This window comes from Xiphophorus maculatus, chromosome 13 (genome assembly GCF_002775205.1).
Source record: "Xiphophorus maculatus strain JP 163 A chromosome 13, X_maculatus-5.0-male, whole genome shotgun sequence".
Classification (NCBI taxonomy): Eukaryota; Metazoa; Chordata; class Actinopteri; order Cyprinodontiformes; family Poeciliidae; genus Xiphophorus; species Xiphophorus maculatus.
This window is the reverse complement of record NC_036455.1, coordinates 28,057,118-28,079,946: the sequence shown is the minus strand read 5'-3', so window position 1 is coordinate 28,079,946 and position 22,829 is coordinate 28,057,118. Positions and strand designations below refer to the sequence as shown.

The following is a 22,829-nucleotide window of genomic DNA, read 5'->3' as shown; positions in this document are numbered from 1 at the left end:
GTAATAATCTGAGTCAATAAATAAATAAATGAATAAATTACTGTTGCACATCGGTGAAGCTTGTTCCGTCCCTTCTTAAATTCACATTAAAATAATAAACTACACACGTGACTGTCTAGTCAGAAGAGAACCAGTGAGGGGACCCAGCAAATTAAGAAGCAATTACATCAAAGCCATCGACCCCCCCTTGGTGACGCCACTGCCGGCTGAATTCAGAGGAGCTGTCCGTTCAGCACCACCACATCCTGACGGGCTGGATGGAGGGAAAAACAAAAAGTTAAGCTTCTGCTCTCTCGGTCCTATGCTTTGAATGTCCCACTGCAACTATTGACCGCAAACGTTGTCCGATGCGCTCAAACCTGAGACGGTTGGCAGCAACATGTTGCTCGCAAAAGAAAAAAAAAAAACTTGATGCAAAGATTTGTTCCCTGGGATCTCTGTGATGTGACGTGAAGTCCTACAGCCTCGATTTAATTTCATGCAAAGTCCACTGAGTAGCTGTGATAATATTATACGCACGTGCGCGCACACACACACACACACACACACACGCACACACACACACACACACACACACACACACACACACACACACACACACACACACACACACAGACTTACCTATGGTGGTTATGACCGTGATGGCAAAGTAAAAAGAGCCCGCAAATTTCCACTGCACCCCGGCCCGGTGCGGCTCGGCCTCCATGATGATGCTCTCCAGCTTGCGGTAATCGTCCTCGCTGATGTTGTACTTCCCCTGCAGCCGCTTCTCCTCGGCCTCCAGCTGCTCCTTCTCGCGCATCTCGAACTCGGACTCCAGGGCGTCGAACACGGCGGCCCCCACCAGCAGGTACGTGAACGTGCAAACGATGAGCGACAGGGTCCGCACGTTTTGCCGCTTCATGGCCAACAGGAAGCGGCGGCCGAGGGTCTCATGTCCCCTCGGGTGACCCGGGAAGGCGCAGCAGGCGTAGGGGAAGCCGCGCGGGCAGCGCCCGCCGTGGGGACGGGGAGCGCCGAAGTCCCCCGCCTTGTAGTGGTCCCGGTGGCAGAGCCCTTGATCCTGCTCCTGGTTCGCGGAGAGACACAGCAGACTGCTGGATCGCCTGGACCAAGAGCCCTGTAGACGAGAGACCCTGCGCAAAACCTGCCCGAACCAAGTCCTCCCGGTGCGCAGTGCCATCAACAAGCTGCTTTTTCGGATCGCCTGTTGGTCGCTCTGTTCTCCCGCAACAAGCTGTGTGGATCCTTAAAAACGTGTCCAACTAAAAAAAAAAAAAAAAAAAAAAAAAAAAGAAATTAAAGAAAGCAGCGCTGAAATGTGTTTCTATTTCTTTCTGTTTTTTCCGTGTTTCCTCGCTTAGCCTACTTTGTCTGCGATCTCAATAAAAGTGTCTTAAAAATGGGCATTTTCCCTCCTGGCTTTAAGTTGTTTTTCTTTACCCTGAACGCAACCTGTTCCCCCTAACCATTCTCCCTGCTGCTGAGGGGGGGACTCAGTTTACTCTGCATGAAATCCGCAAATCTTCCCCGCTTCCAGGGAGCATCCTCGTCCCAAAAGTGCTGACTCTCCCAAACGACGCGAGTCGCTCTCGGAGTGGAGGAGAGAGCAGCAAGTGGGAGAAAATGTGAAAATGTAGATTTTCATGAAGTGGAAACAAACAAAAATAAAATAACGATTAAACGTACATATTAGCTTATTGCGATTTTTTTTTTAACCAGATACTTTTTTGTAAAAGAGGAGGAGGAGAGAGAGGGAAAAAAACCCCGAACTGAACAACAGGTTCCGCGCTGACAAGCTTCCTCGGTGTTGGGTTTCAGGACGTGCTCAGGCTGGAATTGAAGAGGAAAGTACTTTCCAGGTTCGGGAAAGAAACGGGACGGACGAGGAGTGCGCGTTCGGCGCCCGCGGTGCAACTCATCCTCTGTTGCGCACATCCACAAGATCCCGATGCCCGGACTTTGAGCTGAGCGCCTCGGCGAGTGTCCAAGGGAAAGAGAGAGAAAAAAAGGAGAAGAAAATAAATAAATAAATAAATAATGGCTTTAGTTATCCTCACGCCTCACGAGCTGCTCACATTTTCACGCTCGGAGCTCCGCGTTTAACCGTCTCCATCTGATCGGCTCTGACCGGTGGGCGTCGCTCCTCCCGTCTGTGTTTCTGTTTCGAGTGTCACGATTCACGTCAGTTCTGAGCAGCTCAGGGTTTGTTTTTTTTCCTGATTTAATTGTCTTCTTTCCCCAGAGGATGCGCGTGACCCCTCCCACTGTGCTTCCCGTCGCGTGCAGGGAGAAGGGTTCACTTGGGTTTAATTGGTCGCGCGCTGTTGTGATTCCGCAGGTGAAGATCATGAAAGCGCGCGAGCAGCCCGGGCGCTGTCCGCGGTGCTGAATAACAGACAGCAGCCCAGCGCTGTAACCCTAACCCTACCCCTACCCCTAACCCTATCCCTATCCCTAACCCTAGCCCCGCCTAACCCTCCCAGTAAACTTGACTGTATCTTTTTTGTTTCACTAGAACTTACAGGCTGCTTTTCTGGGACTTTCCTAGGACTTCAGATGTTCTTCAGGATATTTTTTCAGGGATTTTCCTAAAATATACAAAGCAGTTTCTTACATCTTTAAACTTTCTGTCCAGAAACTTTCTGAGTTTTCTGTCCAGAAATGTAAACGTTCCTTTCTCAGAACTAACAGGGTACTTCTGATGAACTTGTAGATTAGATTTATTTATTGCCTTTATAGAACATATAGACTACTTTAGCTGAAGTTTCAGGATATTTTTCTGGGCCTTTCTTGAGTATTTTCCAACAGTTTTGCTGGAACTCACAGAAATTTTCTAGATCTTATCGGATGCTTCAAAAACAACCACATGTACGCGTTTTGTTTTGCAGGAAATAATCGTTCTTACAATGCACAAGCTAGGATGCTACATGAGTTCTTTTCTGAAACTTACAACTTGCTTTATCTGAACTTAGATGACATTCATAAAGTGTTTTCATGGAACTCATAGATTTATTTCCTATACATCTTCTCCAGTTCACACAGCTTGTAACAGTTGGACATATCTAAACCTGAACTTTGTGTCGATAAGCTCAGTTAAACTTCACTGACTCAACCTTTGAAAAGCCTGCAGGATTTTCAAACCAGGATCTAATCATCCACTTATGAATTCACTTCTTTCCTCAACACAAACATGGTTCCTGATGATTTCGAATCCTATAAGTTATTTGATTTTCTGAGATTTTCAGAGTTTACAAATTGCTTCTCCAAAGTTGCTCTTTCTAGAAACTACGTCCAGGGTCCGTTTCATTTTCTTAAGTCTTTCCTGGAATGTTGCTGTCATCCATCCGTCCATTTAATAAAGCACCCTTCATACTAAAAGCAGCTCAAAGTGCTTTCAGAATATTTTTATACTTACTGGGAACTTCAATCTCACATGTTGCTTTTCACCAAACTTTCTAATACTTTCTTGTACCTTACAGGTTCCTTTATGGACTTTGCTGTGTAGTTTTATTACTCTCTCAGAAATCTTCGTCTATTTTTCTTGGAATATGCAGAACACGTTTCGTTATTGTTTCTGGAATTTAAAGGGGTTTTTTGACAAATTAAAATGTTACTTTCTGCTTCTCTTAGAATTAAAGGGAACTTTAAGGTATTTTAACTTACAAAATATTAATGGAATTGTACAATATAACTGTGACTTTAAAGGTGGAAAATGTTTGCAAGTGATCTCATCACCAACCTGGAACATTAATGATGATATTGTACATTGTGGATGGTTTATGTTCCTAAATCTCCTGTTAGGGTTTGAAGCAGCGGCTCCATAATGGACGGAGCAGAAAGCTGTTTAAACAAGCATTAACTCTGATCATATTGTGGAAAATAAATCATTTATGTTTCATGCAAATAAAGATTAAGAGATGGGATGGAGAGCTGCAGAACACCTGCTGGATGGAGACGGCCTTCAGCAGGTGAAGACTGAATCAACACCAGAGTTTATCTGCATTATTATTAGAGAAGAAGAACTTTAAAAAATAAAAACGGTTGGAATATTTGAAATGAAATCATTATAATATAGTTTATTATGGAAACTAGGCCAGCATATCAGTCAATCAAGTTTTGTGTAAAGCATATTTCAGAAACAAGGCAGTTTGAAATGCTTTACATCATAACACCATAAACACATCATACTGTCAACTATTGGCAAAACCTGTAACACACATTGCATTTTGTCGAGTGCCGTCTTTAAAACAATCAGTACAAAATGTAAAATGATAGAATACAATGATCAGCTTGAGACAACGTGGGGAAATTATAAACAATTTTCAGCAGAATTTGGATTTTTCTGTGATACGAAGGGAGCAAAAATCAGGAAAAGAAATGAGGATTAAAACTTGCGTCTCCATTTGGCAACTTTCTCAGTCTTGAGTCTTGAATGGTAACACTGTGAGATCAAACGCCTTCTGCTTTTAAATCTTCTGCGGTTTTCATAAGAGCTTCATACAGTAACTTTATCTGGTGGTGGTACCAGTGATGTGGTCATTAACAGCACCAAAGGGGGTCAAAAAGCAAAGTGTTTCCATAAATGCTCCTCACTCACTTTGTTAGCAGGAGGTTTTTAGCTCTGAGCTGCTTTGATTCTTTGTGGCACAGATTCAATATTCTCAGGGTTTTTTGGTTTGTCTAGACGTTTCTGCACAGAATCTTCCCAAAGGTCCTGAACTGGAATGAGATCTGTGACTCTGGAGGCTGTCAGAGTAAAAACTGAGACCTGAGTGAAGTTGGACCCCCACCTTCTTCAGATCAGAGAAAGTTGTCGTCATATGTTTGTGCAGCAAAAAGTTTTGTTGGTGCCGCTATCATTTGAAAGATATCAAGAAATGTTTCCAGAGGTCATGAAAGGTCAACCCCCCCCACCCCTCCCCACACACCATCTTCTTCAAATCTACGTTTGTGCTATGTTTGTACAGCAAAAATTTTTTTTGTTTGTGTTGCTTTAGCTTTGAATATATTAATGAAAGTTTAAAGGTCAAAAGGTCAACCAGCCTCCACACTTTTACAAAATCAAAATGACCTTTTAACTTTCATTAATATCTTCAAAGCCAGAGCAGCACAAACAACAATTTTTGATGCACAAAACAGCACAAACCTAGTCGAGTCAATTGACACCAATTGTGTCTGATTTGAAGAAGGTGTGTGTGTGTGTGTGTGTGTGTGTCTGTGTGTGTGTGTGAGGGGGGAGACAGGAGCTGGTCAACCTTTCATGATCTCTGGGAATATTAATATCTTTAAAACGATAGCGGCACAAACAAAACTTTTTGCTGCACATACGTATCACAAACATTTGACACCAATTCTGTCTGATTTGAAGAAGGCGGGGGGCCAACCTCACTCAGGTGAAACTGAGCGCATTTTTATGTTCAAGAAAACAATTTGAGAGAATTTCAAGTGTCTGATTTGGTACTCAAAGCAGCTCTGAGAGGTTTGGCTACACTATGGTTATTAAGAGATATGATGACTGTTCGAACACCAGGCGGCTCAACGTGTGTCAATAAGACGACTGTCACACTGTTAAGATGAATAAATCTGTCATTTTTCACAAAACTCTGAATGCAACAACTGAACGTTGAAACTGAAATCAAGACTCGACAGCAGGAAACATTGTTCCCACATTTTATCGTCCATTTTGGTGAGTTTGTATAAAAAGTAGCCACAGTTTCCAACTTGAAACAAGTAAAAGCTGTTGCTACCTACTTATTGTACAATTTTCAGTTGAATTGTACAATATAGCTGCGACTTTAAAGGTGGAAAATGTCTGGAAATGATCTCATCACCAACCTGGAACATTAATGATGATATTGTACATTGTGGATGGTTTCATGTTTCATGTTATGCGGCTCCATAATGGATGGAGCAGAAAGCTGTTTAAACAAGCATTAACTCTGATCATATTGTGGAAAATAAATCATTTATGTTTCATGCAAATAAAGATTAAGAGATGGGATGGAGAGCTGCAGAACACCTGCTGGATGGAGACGGCCTTCAGCAGGTGAAGACTGAATCAACACCAGAGTTTATCTGCATTATTATTAGAGAAGAAGAACTTTAAAAAATAAAAACAGTTGGAATATTTGAAACTACTAATTTATAACTTAGGGACCATTTATATATGTTTGCTTCATTTCATTCAGAAATACTTTATTCAAATAGAAATGAAATTTTGTTGTTCCAGTTGACATCATCAGCTGTTGGTTAGCCTCGCTTGCTTTTGCCGCTCCTCTATTAACCCCTTAAAGGGACAGTGTGGGAGGTGTTATGCATTTTCCGGGCACATGGTGTCATTTTATAACACTATCAAGCTACTATGTTACCTTCAGTTGTTGTAAAAATGCTGTATATATCAAACACAACTTAAAAGAACCTTGACTTAGCAGTTTGATCACTAGAAATTGGGCCTCTGTCTCTTTAAGAAGCTCCTCCTTCAGCAGAGATGATAACTGCCATTTATAACTCTAAGGGAGAGCCCAGACACCCTACAGAGAAAACCCATTTCGGCCGCTTGTATCCGCGATCTCGTTCTTTCGGTCATGACCCAAAGCTCATGACCATAGATGAGGGTGGGAACGTAGATCGACCGGTAAATCAAGAGCTTTGCTTTTTGGCTCAGCTCTCTCTTCACCACGACGGACCGGTACAGCGCCTGCTTGACGGCAGACGCTTAAGAGTGTGACCCCTCTATAATTGGAGCACACCCTCTGGTCCCCCTTTTTGAACAGGGCGACCACCACCCCAGTCTGCCAATCCAGGGGAACTGCCCCCGATGTCCATGCGATATTGCAGAGTCGCGTCAGCCAACACAACCCTACAACATCCAGAGCCTTAAGGAACTCCGGGCGGATCTCATCCACCCCCGGAGCCTTGCCACCGAGGAGCTTCTCAACCACCTCGGCGACCTCGTCCCCAGAGATTGGAGAGCCCAACCCAGAGTCCCCAGGCTCAGCTTCTTCAATAGAAGGCATGTTGGTGGGATTGAGGAGGTCTTCGAAGTACTCTGCCCACCAGTCCACAGCGTCCCAAGTTGAGGTCAGCAGCACACCATCCCCACTATAAACAGTGTTGGTGCTGTACTGCCCCCACCACCGGAGCCAACTCACCACCAGGTAGTGGTCAGTGGACAGCTCCGCACCTCTCTTCACCCGAGTGTCCAAGACATACGGCCGCAGATCCGATGAAACGATGACAAAGTTGATCATCGAACTGCGGCCTAGGGTGTCCTGGTGCCAAGTGCACATATGGACACCCTTATGCTTGAACATGATGTTTGTTATGGACAATCCATGACGAGCACAGAAGTCCAACAACAGAACACCATTCGAGTTCAGATCTGGGGGGGCCGTTCCTCCCAACCACGCCCCTCCAGGTCTCACTGTCATTGCCCACGTGAGCGTTGAAATCCCCCAGCAGAACAAGGGAATCCCCAGGAGGGGCACTCTCCAGTACCCCCTCTAAGGACTCTAAGAAGGGTTGGTAATCTGAACTGTCATTCGGCCCGTAAGCACAAACGACAGTCAGGACCCGTCCCCCCCACCCGTAGGCGGAGGGAGGCTACCCTCTCGTTCACTGGAGTAAACCCCAACGTACCGAGATGGGGAGCAACAAGTATGCCCACTCCTGCCTGACGCCTCTTGCCGTGGGCAACTCCAGAGTGGAAATATGTCCAGCCCCTCTCAAAGAGACTGGTTCCAGAACCAGAGCCGTGCGTCGAGGTGAGACCGACTATTTCTAGCCGGAACCTCTGAACCTCACACACTAGCTCCGGCTCCTTCCCCACCAGAGAGGTGACATTCCACGTCCCAAGAGCCAGCTTCTGCAACCGAGGATCGTACTGCCAGGACCTCCCTTGGCTGCCACCCATCTCGCACTGCACCCGACCCCTTTGGCCCCTCTCATAGGTGGTGAGACCCATGTTTCCTCTTCGGGCTGAGCCCGGCCGGGCTCCATGGGTAAAAGCCCAGCCACCAGGTGCTCGCCATCGTGCCCCCACTCCAGGCCTGGCTCCAGAGTGGGGCCCCGGTGACCCGCGTCTGGGCGAGAGAACATGAAGTCCAAAGGTCTTGTCCATCATAGGGGTCTTCGGGCTGCGCTTTGTCTGGTGCCTCACCAGAAAACGCAAATAGTAATAATAAAATAAATGCCAAAACTTTCTGTTTTAGTAGAAAGGTTTGATATTGACCTGAATGGTTTACTGTCTAATAATAATAACTATCATTATTACATCAGCATTATTGTATTTATGTTAGTAGCATCTTCTGCGGAAAGCTTTGCTGGAACACAGTGAACTGAACGACCCGAGCAGGAAGGGCAGCAGCTTTTATGAACTTGTGCTTCACTAAATGTTCCGTTTCCTTTTTCTATATCAGCGCTGCTAATGCACCGACGTCCTTCCTTTTTCCAGAACTCCATTAAAGCCATTAAAGATTTGTTTTTTTCCTCCCCCTCTTTCTCCTCTGCCGACATCTTATTAACGTTAGGGTTGTAATAAAGAGGCGGAGGTTCGCCATCAACACGGCTGACGTCTGTTTCTTGTTTCAGTCTGCAGCTCCCACCTCCAGGACTCCTGGTGTATTTCTGGAGATGCTCAGATAGCAAAGTTTAATAATGGCAACTGTTCAGGTTCGTCTCCATGGTAATGGCACAGAACATACAGTATGGTACTGTCAGGACACAGCGATGGCGATGTGAACTGCTTCAACATCTGGTCTGATGGTGGAGGATTCTCTACCCAATTTAAGATTTTGATGTAAAACAATATTTTAAAAAAACGATCAGAGAAATTCTTATAGGGACAGGAAATGATTTAAACTTGGCAGCAGTGAGGCTATTTTATGATTGCTTCTTTTAAACTGTTGAGATAATTTAGTTTTGCTGTACAAAATGACATAAAAAAAACAGCATGAAAATATTCTGTAAATATAACCTGAATTATAGGGGGGGAAAATTAAGTTTTTATTTTTATTGGATCTTTAACTGAGAGAGTGTTTTTCATCCACATGTTAGAGTTCCTGTTGGGTTTTCTTTACATTTGGAGGAACCTCACTCTGGATCGGTGTATATTTTGCTGAAAGGGAGTGTGTGTGTGTCATGTTGGATTTTAATTTCCTTGCCCACATGCAGGTGCGCACAGAAGAACAGATTTTTACGGTTACGAGGGTTTGTTTTAATGAGGTCAAACAATGGTTCGAGAATTGAGACTGGGGGACGTCAGGAGGGAACGAGAGTCCAGGTAGGTTCGGGGGTCCCGGGCCGCAGCGGATCAGAACTGCTTGGAGGTGCCAACCAACGAGACGCGCCTGACCGGTGAAGTTCCAGGCTTGGCTCTGGGAAGCGGGATCAAGATCTGAGAGGTAACGAAGAGAAAAAGGACAAAATGACTGGACAATACTTAACATGGATTTTGCGAGAACTTAGGGCTGAGTCTGACCAACAAGTGGTAACCATCGAGCGATGACTGGTGGTTCCACCGCTTCTTAAGAAGCCTGCCCCTGGTTACCGGAATCCGATGCAGGTGCGTCAGGCTGTCAAACTCCTCCGCGTAGCTCGTCTCTGGAAAGAACCCTCACTCCAACCAGAATCCTGACAGTGTGTGGTTACTGTGCCAGGCTCTGCTTGCAGAACCAGGGATGCCAGAGAGCCCTGCAGGTGTCAGAGCGCTCCTCTTCCTTCTGCACACACACCTCAGTCTGCTGCGCTCCTCTGATCGTCTGCATGTCGAGGTTACAGGGACGAAGAGACAGAACAGAGACGGATTTGATCGAACTCTGCTTACTTTGGAAGTTTGTTTGCATGAATATTCCTGCTGCGTGTTGGACTCTTCAGCCGCGGTCCTGGGGGGATTCCTTCTGCCCAGGTTCAGTTCGCAGTGGAAACAGCCCAAAACCACACACACACACACGCCTACACACACACTGTCTGTCACCACAAACTGACTGACAACCGACTCTGGTCAGAACATCGACACCGAGTACCTGATAATGAAGTGATGACGTCTGATAAGAAATCTTGTTTTTTTTTAAGTAACAGAAGAAAAGTTTTGAGAATTCAAAATATGAACAGGTAGGAGGAAGAGGATGAGGAGGAAGTGGCTTCTGGCTGTGCTCCACTGGAGTCTGAAGCTGGAACCAAGGATTTGGAAATGACATCAAACCTAATCTACAGCTTTTTGTTTTTTTCATCTTTAATATACACGGTTTTCAGCCACCATTGCCTCATTACCGAAGTTAATGTCATGATAAAGGCTGCAGAAGAGTTGTGTGTTATTTTACAGTAGCGGTGTTATGTGTTCTCCAGACACATAGTGACATTTTATAGTACAAACAAGTCACTATGTTACCTTCAGTTGTTATAAAAATCATATATCTCAAACATGACTTAAATCACATTTGACTTCCTAATTTAATGTCTTGAAATTTGACCTCTGTCTCTTTAAGAAGCTTGTATTCTTTCTGAAACTCTGCCTTCAGGAAGTCATCACAACATGGATCCTCTATGACACTCGTATGTTTTTACCAGCATCTCACTGAGAAGTAGCTTCTATAAGGAGCTCAGCTCCACCAGGTGTTTGCTAACTGCAGCTGGCTAGTTTGAAGGAGTCTGAACCCAAAACCCTGAAAGATAAACACTGAAAACCAATAAATAACTTCAGCATAACATCAATCGTTTAAGTTTCTTGTGTAATTTTGGTTTTTCCCCACTAGTCAGTTAGTTGACAAAACTTCAGATTTTTTAAGTGCTATTATCTATTTCATCTTTCTGTATGTGTCAGTTTCCCTCTTATTTTTGCCCAGAATTATGATTGACTGACCGACATATTTACTGATCGACCGGATGTGATCAATAAAACCACTAAGACTATTTAAGATGGATGAAGCAAAGCAAACTGACCAACATGTCGCTTTTTTTAGCATTTATTTGCAGCAGTTTGTCATCAGCATAATCAGTCCAGTAACACAGCTAACTAAATATAATCAATATCTCAATGCCTTATGATTCTGCAGCAGTAAACAAAAGAAAAAAATATATAATAATAAGTATAGAGTTGTTGAAACAGAGGGAATAAAACATTTCATCATGTAGGTTCTCAGGGAAGAAGCCGACTCGTACAGCTAAATGCGTCTGGAGCTTCAGCAGGGCTCACAGCGCTAAGCTAACTCCTGCTTCCTGTAACAAAAAACAAAGTCAGTTTGGTTTTTATCATCAGTGAACGATTTCCTGTCAGTTTAGCTTTTGAAAACATGTCCTCCGGTGAGCAGGCTGTGCCGATTCCTTCAAACAGTAGCAGAAACCTGCAACGAAGTCACATCCACGCCCCGCGTTACGCTACGTTAGGCTGTTTGGGTCAGTTAGGCCCCGGCCTGCAGCGGCGTGTCCTGAGCCCTGACGTGGACGCCGGGCAGGGTGAACCAGGCCAGAGGAAGCTCCCGCCGGGCGCTGTCGTTCTGAACCTTCATGTTGAGGTAGAAGTCTCCGGTGTAGAGGAAGAGCAGGGCGCCCTCACACACCGAGCTCTCTCTGGGTTTAACCTGCGACGGAAACAAGAGCCGTTAGCGGACACTCTGCTGTCATTTCTACATAAACGATCTTCAATAAATCTTTGACGAGTCTTAATTAATGAGTTACAACAACACTTAATTTCCCTTTGGGATTAATCAAGTATTTTTGAATTTGACTTTGAATTAAACTGGGAACACCAGCAGAGTACGACGGCGCATCAGGGTAGATAGAAAAAAAACGAAACAAAAAAAAAAACATTTTTGTCAATTTTCTTGAAAAAACGTGCACATTCTTAGCTTGAAAAGTCAAAGTTTTTTTTTTTAAACCCTTAAATTTAGTAAAAATTAACAACAAAAAAAGAGTTTCAAAAGTTGAAATTTTCAGACTTCTTGAATTAAGAATATTCCAAGTTCGTTCTAGAAACCTTTTGGGATTAATCTCAAAATGTTTCCTCAAAATTTTTTACATTTATTTTCCTCACAAATGCCTGACATTCCGAGCTCAGAGATTTCCACGTCTTTTCCAGAAGATTGCTGAGATTGATCTCAACATGTCTGAGTCTTTTTTCAGTAAACTTTTGACTTCAGGTTCTCAGGAATTTCAATGTCGTTTCTAGAGTTTTGGCTGAAATGTACTCCTGTTCCTGTTTCTCTTCCATCTCCAACATCTCCATGATAAGAAGGAGATGTTGCTTTTGCTGTAAAAAAGGAAAAAAGGTGAGAACAGTCACCAAAATTAAGGTGCTCACACATTCATTAGGATTCTTTTCTCATCCTTTCATCTTCTTTTCAGACTCTAAGCTCTTTGTTTTGTTTCTAACAGTCTCTTTTATCCGCCTGCAGTGTGTTTGACACTCAGAGTTTTTTTTTCTTTCTTTTGCTTCTTGAATCCATTCTGTGGTAAAACTTTTAGCTTAAGGATTTTAAGCAACACAGTTGAAGAACTGTAGGAGTTTCAGTGCCAACAAATATTTTTCTTGGTCTTTAAAACTGGTTTCTCTTTATTTCTAAAAACATTTGTGTGTCCTGAGTGAACACATACAGTGGGTGTGTGTGTTGTGCAGACATGTTGAAATAAGCCTAATTTATTTCGAGGCTCCTCGCCAAGCCAGCTGTCCAACATCAGGCAGCATGTTGGCATCGGGCCCGGCTGAACCGGAGCATGTGTCTGTCTCCTCAGCACGTTACCATGGTAACTCAGCTTGGAAACACAACGTGAACGCTCTCAGTCCCTCATCCCGACACCAATTAGAAGCGGTTAGGTCTTAATTCGTATCTGTATTAACTGACTGACATCTTGTGTCTTTTTATAGATCAAACTTTGTTGTGGTTTTTTTTTTACTTCCTCTTAACACACTTTTAACTTTTAATAAGTGAAATAAGTTGCGTGTTTTTAAAACCAGTTTCATCTTTATTGGGAAAGTTTACCAAAAAGATTCTATTAAAGGTTTTCCAAACTGGTTACAGTACAGAATGTAACTACAGAAGCTGATCTGTGTTTGGGTGTTTTGAGTCAGTTGAGCTTCCTGACTTATCATAAATATCAGCCATTTCCAAAACTTCAACCTGAGCCAGATCTAATTATTTAAAGAAGATTTCCGTTTGAAACAATCAGCCTAAACCTTCAATCGATCAATATGAATTAATAAATTACAGATCTACATCTGATCTTCCTTTTTAAAACAAATCTAAAATCCATGAGAAGGTGGTAGCTAATCAGGTGTGTGAGCATTTAAACAATAACAAAATGTTCCAGTCTGGTGGCTCGGTGTCAGATATTGGACCTGTATCTTGGTAGAACCCAGTTCAGCTTTTGACAGCCAGTCATGATATTCCCTTAGAAGGGACTGAATATGTTGTATGTATTAAAGGAGCAGCATTGGGTTGGTTTAAATTCCCATCAATCCAACAGATTCCAGTTTGTTCATGTGAACGATAATTCTGTTTCACACTCCAGGGTTACTAGTGGAGTACCACAGGGCTCTCTGCTTGGACCAGTTCTTTTTACGATATATTTTCCAATTATTCCAATTGGGAAAAAACCTCTGAAAAAGAAACTGTTTCGTCAACAGTTACTACACAGACCCCCAATAATACAGTTTAGAACCTCTGATATTTTTGACTTGGATATTCTATTTGAATCCCAAATTAAACATGTTTCTATGATTTCCTTCTTTCACCTATGTGTGTGTGTGCGTGTGTGTGCGTGTGCGTGTGTGTGTGTGCGGGAGTGTGCATGCAGGCGTGTGTGTGTATTGTAAAGTGCCACGAGTCAACATTTGTTATAAATTGGTGCTATATATAGTGGAGTGAAAAAGTGTTTGCACCCTTCCTGATTTTATTTCTTCTTTTTTTTTGCACGTTTGTCACATTCAAGTGTTTAGAATTTTTTCCTCCCTTAATAATAAACACCAATTAAAAACCAAAAAGTTTTTTTTTTAACAGAAATGCAGCTACTGTAAATAAAGTGAGTTGAATTACCTGATTTGTGTCAGTCCACTAATTAAAATCTTAAGAACATAAATTAATTGACATCTCAACCAGTATGAATATTTTTTGCAAACCCCCTGTGGCTTTACCAACCCAACCGTCTACAGGGTTTTGTTCTGAAACAGACTGACCACGTCGATGAAGAAGGTGTTGGAGCCGACGAAGGTGACCGCTTCGTCCAGGTCGTAGTTTTGGACCCCGTTCTGGTAGTCCTGATACGGCATCACGGTCAGAGACAGCGGGCCCACCGGGTTCTTGTTCAGGTTGGTCAGTTTAACCTCCAGGGTCACGGCGTCGCCCACTCTGCAGTCTGCCACCACGTCGCAGTCGCATGGCCTCCCGTTCACCAACACGTCTGAGAGCGGGAGACAAAAACAAGAGCGCACGTCTTTACATCAACGTTCATCAAATCCTTCAGACCGTCATTAGTCAATCACACAGCTCCTCAGAGACAAAACGGTTTTTCTTTAGACATTTTTCGATAGAGACGGAAAGCTTAATTCTAAATACTAAACTAATTTCCCCCCTTTTAATCTCATGCATGAAAAATGTGTTTGTTTAAAAAACAAAACGGTGTCAAACACAAGCACACGTCCGTTGTCGAGTAGATACAACATCCCTCCTCACACAGCCAATCAGGAAACACAGAGTGATTTCAATAGGGCTGCACTGCCGTGTGCCACCGGCTCCTGAAGTGGCCCCATGTTTGGCTCCGGCGCCGATCGAGACGCAACGATCTGCTCTAAAAAACAAACCTGACGGAGTCAGAGCTCCGAACGGCGAGCCCCGATCACCCGATGACGGCTCTTTTCGGTTTCACAGTGGCACACGCTCAGGCCGCAGCGCAGATGCCGGACCCGGCTGGTGTATGCTTTCTAGTGTCACGCCCGCGGCTGCGATAAACACCATGAGTCACCGGCGCTGTGACAGCCTGATGGCAGAGCGGAGCTGCGTTCGCTGCGCCGGTGAGCCGGGCTGCTGCGTACAGCGGCAGAGAGAGACATGAGGGAGTTTTCTTCATTTCTAAAAACATTTTTGTTAGTTTGTTCTGATTTACAACTGGATTAAAATTCAGATTGAACTGCCAGTTTTCTATAAAATTCCTGAGCTTTAGTGGCGTTGAACTTTATCACATTTTGTCACTTTACAGCCGCAAAATTCAGTTTAAAGGGGCAGAATTAAATCAAATATTTTCTTAGCGTTGCGTCATATTATGTTATTCCCTCATCAAAAACACACTTGGAGTGTTGCCTTGATTTTTTCATGGAGGTTTGAGAAAGATGTTAATCTCCCATGGCAACCATACAGCTGTGCCCGGATGGACCTAGCCCCGCCTTCATGACGAAGCTCCTCCTCAGAGCTGCAGTCATTAAGCTTCTGCCTCACAGAGCAGCGCTCTGTGATGTTAGCTGTGACTCCCCACTCCTTCAGATTAGCCGGCAGCAATTAGCAAACACCTTCTGAGCTCATTATACGAGCTACTTCTAACTGAAACACTGATAAAAACGTTAAAGGATTAATAGAGGAACTGTGTTAAGATGACTTCCTGAAGGTGGAGTTTCAGAAAAAGCTGGAGTTTTTAACGAGACAGAGACCCAATTTCAATGTGTTAATTTATTTTAAGACGTACTTAACACATACAGCACTTTTATAACAAGTGAAGGTAACATAGTTATCATAGTTGCTTGATTGTGCTATACAACGGCATTATGTGGCTGGAAAATACATACACTTCAAGGAATAGACTCCGCCTGTCATGATAATAAATTTTGCTGGATGATAAACATCCCAGTAATTATATTGTTGTCTTGAGACCATTTTCTAATAATATCTTGATAATGGCATAATAATACAAGTTTGCTGTCTCAATGACGAATGAACACTCCACACTGGGAACTGGAAGACATTTTACATACAAAAAATAAAACAATTAAAAACAAAAATAAAAAAGACACATGACCAAACCATTAAAAAAGGATTAAGAAATCCCTATACAAAAAACCCCCCATTAATCATGACAACCCCGGAGTCCTCAAAGACCCACCGACTTGTAGTGTGAAGTGCTTTGAAGGTGAAGGTTAAGGGGTGAACAGGTTTGCTCCATCCATGCTGGATGCTGAGATACTCTGATCTCAAAGCTTTCTGCTTATGAATGCAAAATCCAAAAAACAGTAAAGATTTTGTTACTTAATTCAGCAGCTTCTAAAACTCTACCATTCCTATGACGTCAACCATTTGGTGAAATAAAACAGACCTCTCCTGAGATCACGGGATGCGCACGTCGTGTTTAAACATCCACCTTATGACCAGCATCGTCGAGCCTTTAGTGACACCTTGGCAAGTGGATATATTTAGTTTGTTCAAAGTCTTGTTGCTAGGAGATGTGCAAATTGTAGGTAGGCTTACATTGGTTCTAAAAGCGGGGATCCATTTTTTCCACATTAAAAGTGAACAAAAGAGGATGGTTAGTCTGCTGATGAACTCCCACACACACACCCCGCTCAGTCACACACACACCCACAGACCGAAAAACACTCGCTCCAGAGTTTCTCTCGCTCTGCCGTCCCGGAGTGCCGGTAGAAGCAATCGGCTGGGAAACGCAACCGGCGATGTTCACCGAACGCTGCACTGCGGCAAAGTGGCAACTGTGTTCAAAAATACACTCAGCTAAATAAACGTAGAGCTCATTTGGTTGTGGAGGCATCACAAGTGGACCAGTGCTGGATCTAGCAGATGAAGACTTCTGACTTTGGCTCAGTGTCTCGGCAAACATGTGCAGACCGACCCCTGAGAGGACGCGAGTGATGAAGATGGCTTCAGAGACGTCTGCTGTCCGCTCCCTGTTGTGTTGAGCCGAGTGTCAGCAGGTCTCAGAGTATCCGCTACGTCCTCAGTTCTTACGTTAAAGCAAACCGGCTGTCTGCAGGACGAACAGGCAACGCTCAGGTTACACGCCTGAGGCTTAGATACAGTCGGAACCTGAGAATCCAACTTCATCACATCCACCTCTATATTACATGATTCTAAACATCTGTCTGATTCTAAAATACTTCATACTTTGTCAGTTTGGGAGTCGGTCATAGAATCAATAATCAAAACACAGCATTAAGTCAAGTTCCATCAATAAATTTGTAATTGATCACATTTCAAATACAATCCTAAACAGGTGGGTTTTTAGTTGAGATTTAAAAGAAGTCAGTGTTTCAGCTGTTTTACAGTTTTCTGGAAGTTTGTTCCAAATTTGTGGTGCATAGATGCTGAAAGCTGCTTCTCCTCGTTTGGTTCTGGTTCTGGATGCAGAGCAGAACCAGAACCAGAACCTGAGAGGTCTGGAAGGTTGATACAACAGCAGCAGATCTTTAATGTATTGTGGTGCTAAGCCGTTCAGTGATTTATAAACTAACAACAGTATTTTAAAGTCTATTCTTTGAGCTACAGGGAGCCAGTGGAGGGACTTTAAAACTGGTGTTATGTGCTCTATCTTCCTGGTTTTAGTGAGAACTCCAGCAGCAGCATCTGGATCAGCTGCAGCTGTTTGATTGATTTGTTGGACAGACCTGTGAAGACGCTGTTGCAATAATCAATACGACTGAAGATGAAGGCATGGATGAGTTTCTCTAGATCTGGCTGAGACATTAGTCCTTTAATCCTGGAAATGTTCTTCAGGTGATAGAAGGCGACAGATGCGACAAAGACGGTGTGCAAACCCCAATAAACCCTTATCGCCATGCTGCGACCAAACAGTTTACTGTATTTCATTGGGATTTTATGCGATGGACCCACACAAGACGGTACATATTCATCAAGTGGAACAAAAACACTTCATGGCTTTTTAATGGTTGAAATATAAGGCGATCTGATCTAAACCACTCCACTGCATATTTCAGGTCACAAAAATTGTATGGAGAATGTTGGTGGGAGTCAAGCTCCAAGTCCTTGCACAGTTTTGAAATTGGATAGGTTTGGAGTTTGACTAGGCCATCCTAACACATGAATCTGTTTCGATCTAAACCAGAGATCTGCAACCTGTGGCTCCAGAGCCACAACTGGCTCTTTGGGCTTTCCATAGTGAGTCTTTAGAAAACATGGCTGGAAATGATAAAAAAAACAACTTAAGATTTTATTATAACATTGTTTTTACGGGATGACACTAAAAGTAGACCTATTTTTCTTTTTGTTAGGCTGGAAACTAAGTAAATATCATCATCCCATATAAAAAAAATATGACCATCATGTTCTCAAAAAGGTTTTTTGTTTTTCTTCAGACAGATTTTCCTCAAATCATGTTCCACAGAAAAACCTGCAAATATTAAACCACGACTACGACAGCAGACCCCGTCAGTACATCAGTCCTATGTGAACGCTACACTCTTCAGAGTTTAGTTTGTCAAACATTTGTGGACTTCACCATCCACTTGCCAATTACGCACCACTGTAGGTCAGTATCTCACATTAAAAATCCCACAAAGTGACACAGAAACAATGGCTATAAAATCACAAATGAGTCAAAAGTTCAAGGCAGTAAATCTACTGGGTGCTGTCTGGGCAACGGGACGGAGTGGGCAAAAGAGCTCTGTCCACATGTTACACGAGCACCTGGTTTGGTGTTAGCATGCTGTTCTCTGACCAGGCAAAGAGCTTAGGCAGACGTTGCCACGGCAACTGGGGAGGGGACTCCAAAGTGAGTCCGCTGTAAGAAGAAAGGACAATTTTGGGATCAAACCGGGTCCAGCACCTCCTTCAGAATAATCATGTGACTGCAGGTGGAAAAGCAGCCGGCGAACACCGATTGGTTCATGTTGGCGTGTCGCCACGGCTGTCGGGTCAGATGGTGAGGAGTGTTACAGTGTTACAGGAAGAACGGACAAATCAGCGCCATGCTAATAACGATGTCATGTCCAGCTTTCTGGAGGACTGGATTTCTGACACAAGCACTTAGAGAACAACAGGAGTGACGACTCTACGCCATCAAACTGACTACATGAGTTACATAGTAAACTGTGTGTAAATGTAAAACATGATGGAGATGAAAATGATTATAGTCGTGGTCAGAGTTAGGAGAGTTTTTCACTGTTTAGTTTTATTTTGTTGTACCTTGTTTGTCTATTTCAGTCACAGTTTTTAGAGTGTGTTTGACAATTTTTATTACTTATTATTATTTAAATAGTAGTAGTTTTAGTTTTCTTAGATTTTGGTTAATTTTTAGGTGCAGAACTAAAAAAAGGTCAGAGTATTGTATTGTGATCATGTTTACATTGATTTGGTATTGAAAGTTCAACAGAAGATGCCATTTTCAAAAGACTTATTCAATTATTGTTGAACAGCAGCTGATGCAGACTGCTTATGTGGAGGGAAATTAATGAAAAAATGTAAATAAACTTAAAAATAATTTATTTTAGTCAATTTAAAAGATTTTAAAATCAATCTGAATTATCTCAGTTTGAAAGACTAACAGGTTCATAAACATCAAAACGAAGGATTTCAGTGTGTTTCAGTACCACTCAGCACGATGCAGTCGCAGTTAGTTGTTGTTTTTCCCCATTAATTTCTATTCACTTCAGTCAATGAAAATATTTTCTCAATTTCAGTTTTCGTTATTTGGTTAGTCTTGGTTAACTATAATAACCAATGGTCACATACATACACGAAAACAAATATTAAATATAAAAATATTAAGAATTCATGTAATTTAAATGAGTTTTAAATCCACAGTAGCTAACTTTAACAAAAAACTGGTTTTAGCTACATTTTCAATATAATTAGGATTAGGTCCAATCCAGAAGTTAGCATGATGTCAGCCTGATGTTAGAATGATGTCAGCCTGACGTTAGCATGATGTCAGCCTGATGTTTGCATGATGTCAGCCTGACGTTAGCATGATGTCAGCCTGATGTTAGTAATTCTAAACAGTCCTGAGAATTCTAAACAGTAATTCTCAGGACATTATGATGTTAGCATAATGTCAGCCTGATGTTAGCATAATGTCAGCCTGATGTTAGCATGATGTCAGCCTGATGTTTGCATAATGTTAGCATGATGTCAGCCTGATGTTTGCATAATGTTAGCATGATGTTTGCATAATGTTAGCATGATGTCAGCCTGATGTTAGCATAATGTCAGCCTGCTGTTAGCATAATGTCAGCCTGCTGTTAGCATGATGTCAGCCTGATGTTTGCATGATGTTAGCATGATGTCAGCCTGATGTTAGCATGATGTCAGCCTGATGTTAGCATAATGTCAGCCTGCTGTTAGCATAATGTCAGCCTGCTGTTAGCATAATGTCAGCCTGATGTTTGCATTATGTTAGCATGATGTCAGCCTGATGTTTGCATGTTAGCATGATGTTTGCATAATGTTAGCATGATGTCAGCCTGATGTTAGCATAATGTCAGCCTGCTGTTAGCATAATGTCAGCCTGCTGTTAGCATGATGTCAGCCTGATGTTTGCATGATGTTAGCATGATGTCAGCCTGATGTTAGCATGATGTCAGCCTGATGTTAGCATAATGTCAGCCTGCTGTTAGCATAATGTCAGCCTGCTGTTAGCATGATGTCAGCCTGCTGTTAGCATAATGTCAGCCTGCTGTTAGCATAATGCCAGCCTGATGTTAGCATGATGTTAGCATGATGTCAGCCTGATGTTAGCATGATAGGTTAAGGGTTTAATCACAGCAAATTCAGCGAGATTATTCAGAGTGCCACGTAAACCAGCAGACCCGGCTGTGTGCCGCTACCTGGGCCGGATTTTAGCAGGGGCTTACCGGGGCTGCAGCCCGGGGCACCGGCATTTCGGGGGCCCCGAAGGATGTTTTATATTTTTCTGAATGGATAGTGTCAGAATTTAATCAATGACTATGATGATTTTGACAGCACCAATGAAAACTGTTCCAATTTGTTCTGGCAAACGTCCATCTTGAATGCTTGCTTGTTATTGGTCCACTTTTGACGCATCTTACGCATTGGGGAGGAGGAGCGTCAAGGGAATATTATTTTACAATGGCGGACAACAGAAAATATGACAGAGAAGAAGGAAGAGAAAAGAAAAAGAGCATCGCGCCAAAGAGGCGACAAACAAAATGCCTAAACTGACAGGCTTTTTTAAACCTGTTAGCGGAGATGGAGCAGAAACATCATTATCCCCCGCTCCTCAAACCCTTAGCTATGCTAACACCGGCACTAAGATCCCGCCAGAACCTTTAACCGTGACTGAGTCGGTGGCTGGACTGGCGTCTGTGGAGTCAGAGTCGGTGGAAGCGGGATCTTCTTCCGCAGATGGAAAGACGACTGTGGATCCGTCCAGTACCGATCCGGCGCATTGGGGGGAAATTGACGAGTCCGTGCGAGCTTACTGGGCTGAACGAGGACCGGAGAGCTGTCAAAATATGAATGTTGGCTTTCAAGCATCAGGACGGGTGTACAAGCATCAAAAGCATCACTTCTCCAAATCTCACTTTAAACGCAAGATGTTAAATGGTGAGTACATCGAAAGACCGTGGCTGCTCTACTCTCCATCCACCGGAGCTGCATTTTGTTTTGCATGCCGCATTTTCAGCAATGCTAATACTCAGTCAAACTTTGAGACTGGTTTCAGTGACTGGAAGCACGCAACTGAACGCATGAGAGAGCACGAAAACAGCGAACATCATAGAAAAGCAATGCTGACATATGTTTCACTTGCAGCAGCCAGCGGGAGGATAGACACAGAACTGCAGAAACAATTTGAATCTGAGTGTTCATATTGGACTGAAGTGTTGAGAAGAGTTGTGTCTGTTGTTTTTAGCAGAGAGGGGACTGGCTCTGAGAGGAGCCAGTGACAAATTTGGAAGAACTGATAATGGCAGACTCAAAGTTTCAAACTTTTCAGGGTTGAGTATTGTTTTCTTATTTGGTTTGCGTTTGAGTAAATGTAGGTCGTGTTTGTGGTTCGAGTTCCTACAAAGAAGTTGAATGCAAAAGTGTCATTAATAAATGGAAATCTGTATTTTGTTCTTCATATTTTTCAAGATGTTCTCTGTAAAAACCTTGGTCTAGAAGATGAAAATTGTTCATTTGCACCCACCTCTGCTTTTATTGAGAACCGGGGGCTGTAAAAAATCCTTCAGAGGGCAGCACTTTGGACTTACCTGGGTCAGGATATTTTCTGAAAACTACAGTATGCCTGATCTCTTTTTTCCAGAAGATATTGTTTATATCCATGTTCTGTCTGACTGGCAGAGAAGCACTTTTTTGACATTTATTTCCTCCACTATTTACCAAGAACTTTAAAATCAAAGAAAAAGTTTGAGTTTTGATATATTCCACTTGTACTTATATGGACTTGTAAATGCTGGGGATATTTGTATAAATATTGTTTTACTCGCTTTGCTTTGTAAAAGTATATTTGAGCATTGCACTTTCTTGCACTCAATCTGTTTTTATAGTTTGTGTTGAAGTCCAGGCAACAATAACTATTCAGTGATTTTATTTTGTGATGCAAGCATCATATTCTAGTTTCAACCCCAACATGTGGTTTAGTCTTTCTAGAAAAGAGTTCAGAGTTGTTTGTAGTTTGTGACAACTGGCTTATTAAAGTTGTAAGTTGTCAAAACTTACTGTTTGGTCATTTTCTGCTCATCCTCTAAAACAAAACAAACACATACAAAAAAATATATATAATATAATAATAATAATAATATATATATATATATATATATATATATATATATATATATATATATATATATATATATTTTTTTTTTTTTTTTTTTTTTTTTTTTTTTTTTTTTTTTTTTTTTTTGACTCTAGCCCAGG

General features: G+C 42.5%; 2 protein-coding genes across 3 annotated transcripts in view; both read right to left on the bottom strand.

Moving 5' to 3' along the window:
• kcnk9 (potassium two pore domain channel subfamily K member 9) overlaps positions 1-2,230 on the bottom strand; it is a 45,736-nt gene extending 43,506 nt beyond the window's left edge. The window contains exon 1 of the mRNA XM_005806188.3: positions 622-2,230. Within this exon, the coding sequence (XP_005806245.2) occupies positions 622-1,183 (562 nt within the window). The 5' untranslated portion in view covers positions 1,184-2,230. The remainder of the gene's footprint in view (positions 1-621) is intronic.
• Positions 2,231-10,948: 8,718 nt separating this feature from the next.
• trappc9 (trafficking protein particle complex 9) overlaps positions 10,949-22,829 on the bottom strand; it is a 214,892-nt gene continuing 203,011 nt past the window's right edge. For both annotated transcript variants that reach the window (XM_023345160.1, XM_023345161.1), the window contains 2 exons: positions 14,171-14,394; positions 10,949-11,579 (listed from right to left, as the gene is read on the bottom strand). In XM_023345160.1, the coding sequence (XP_023200928.1) occupies positions 11,400-11,579; positions 14,171-14,394 (404 nt within the window). In that variant the 3' untranslated portion in view covers positions 10,949-11,399. The remainder of the gene's footprint in view (positions 11,580-14,170; positions 14,395-22,829) is intronic.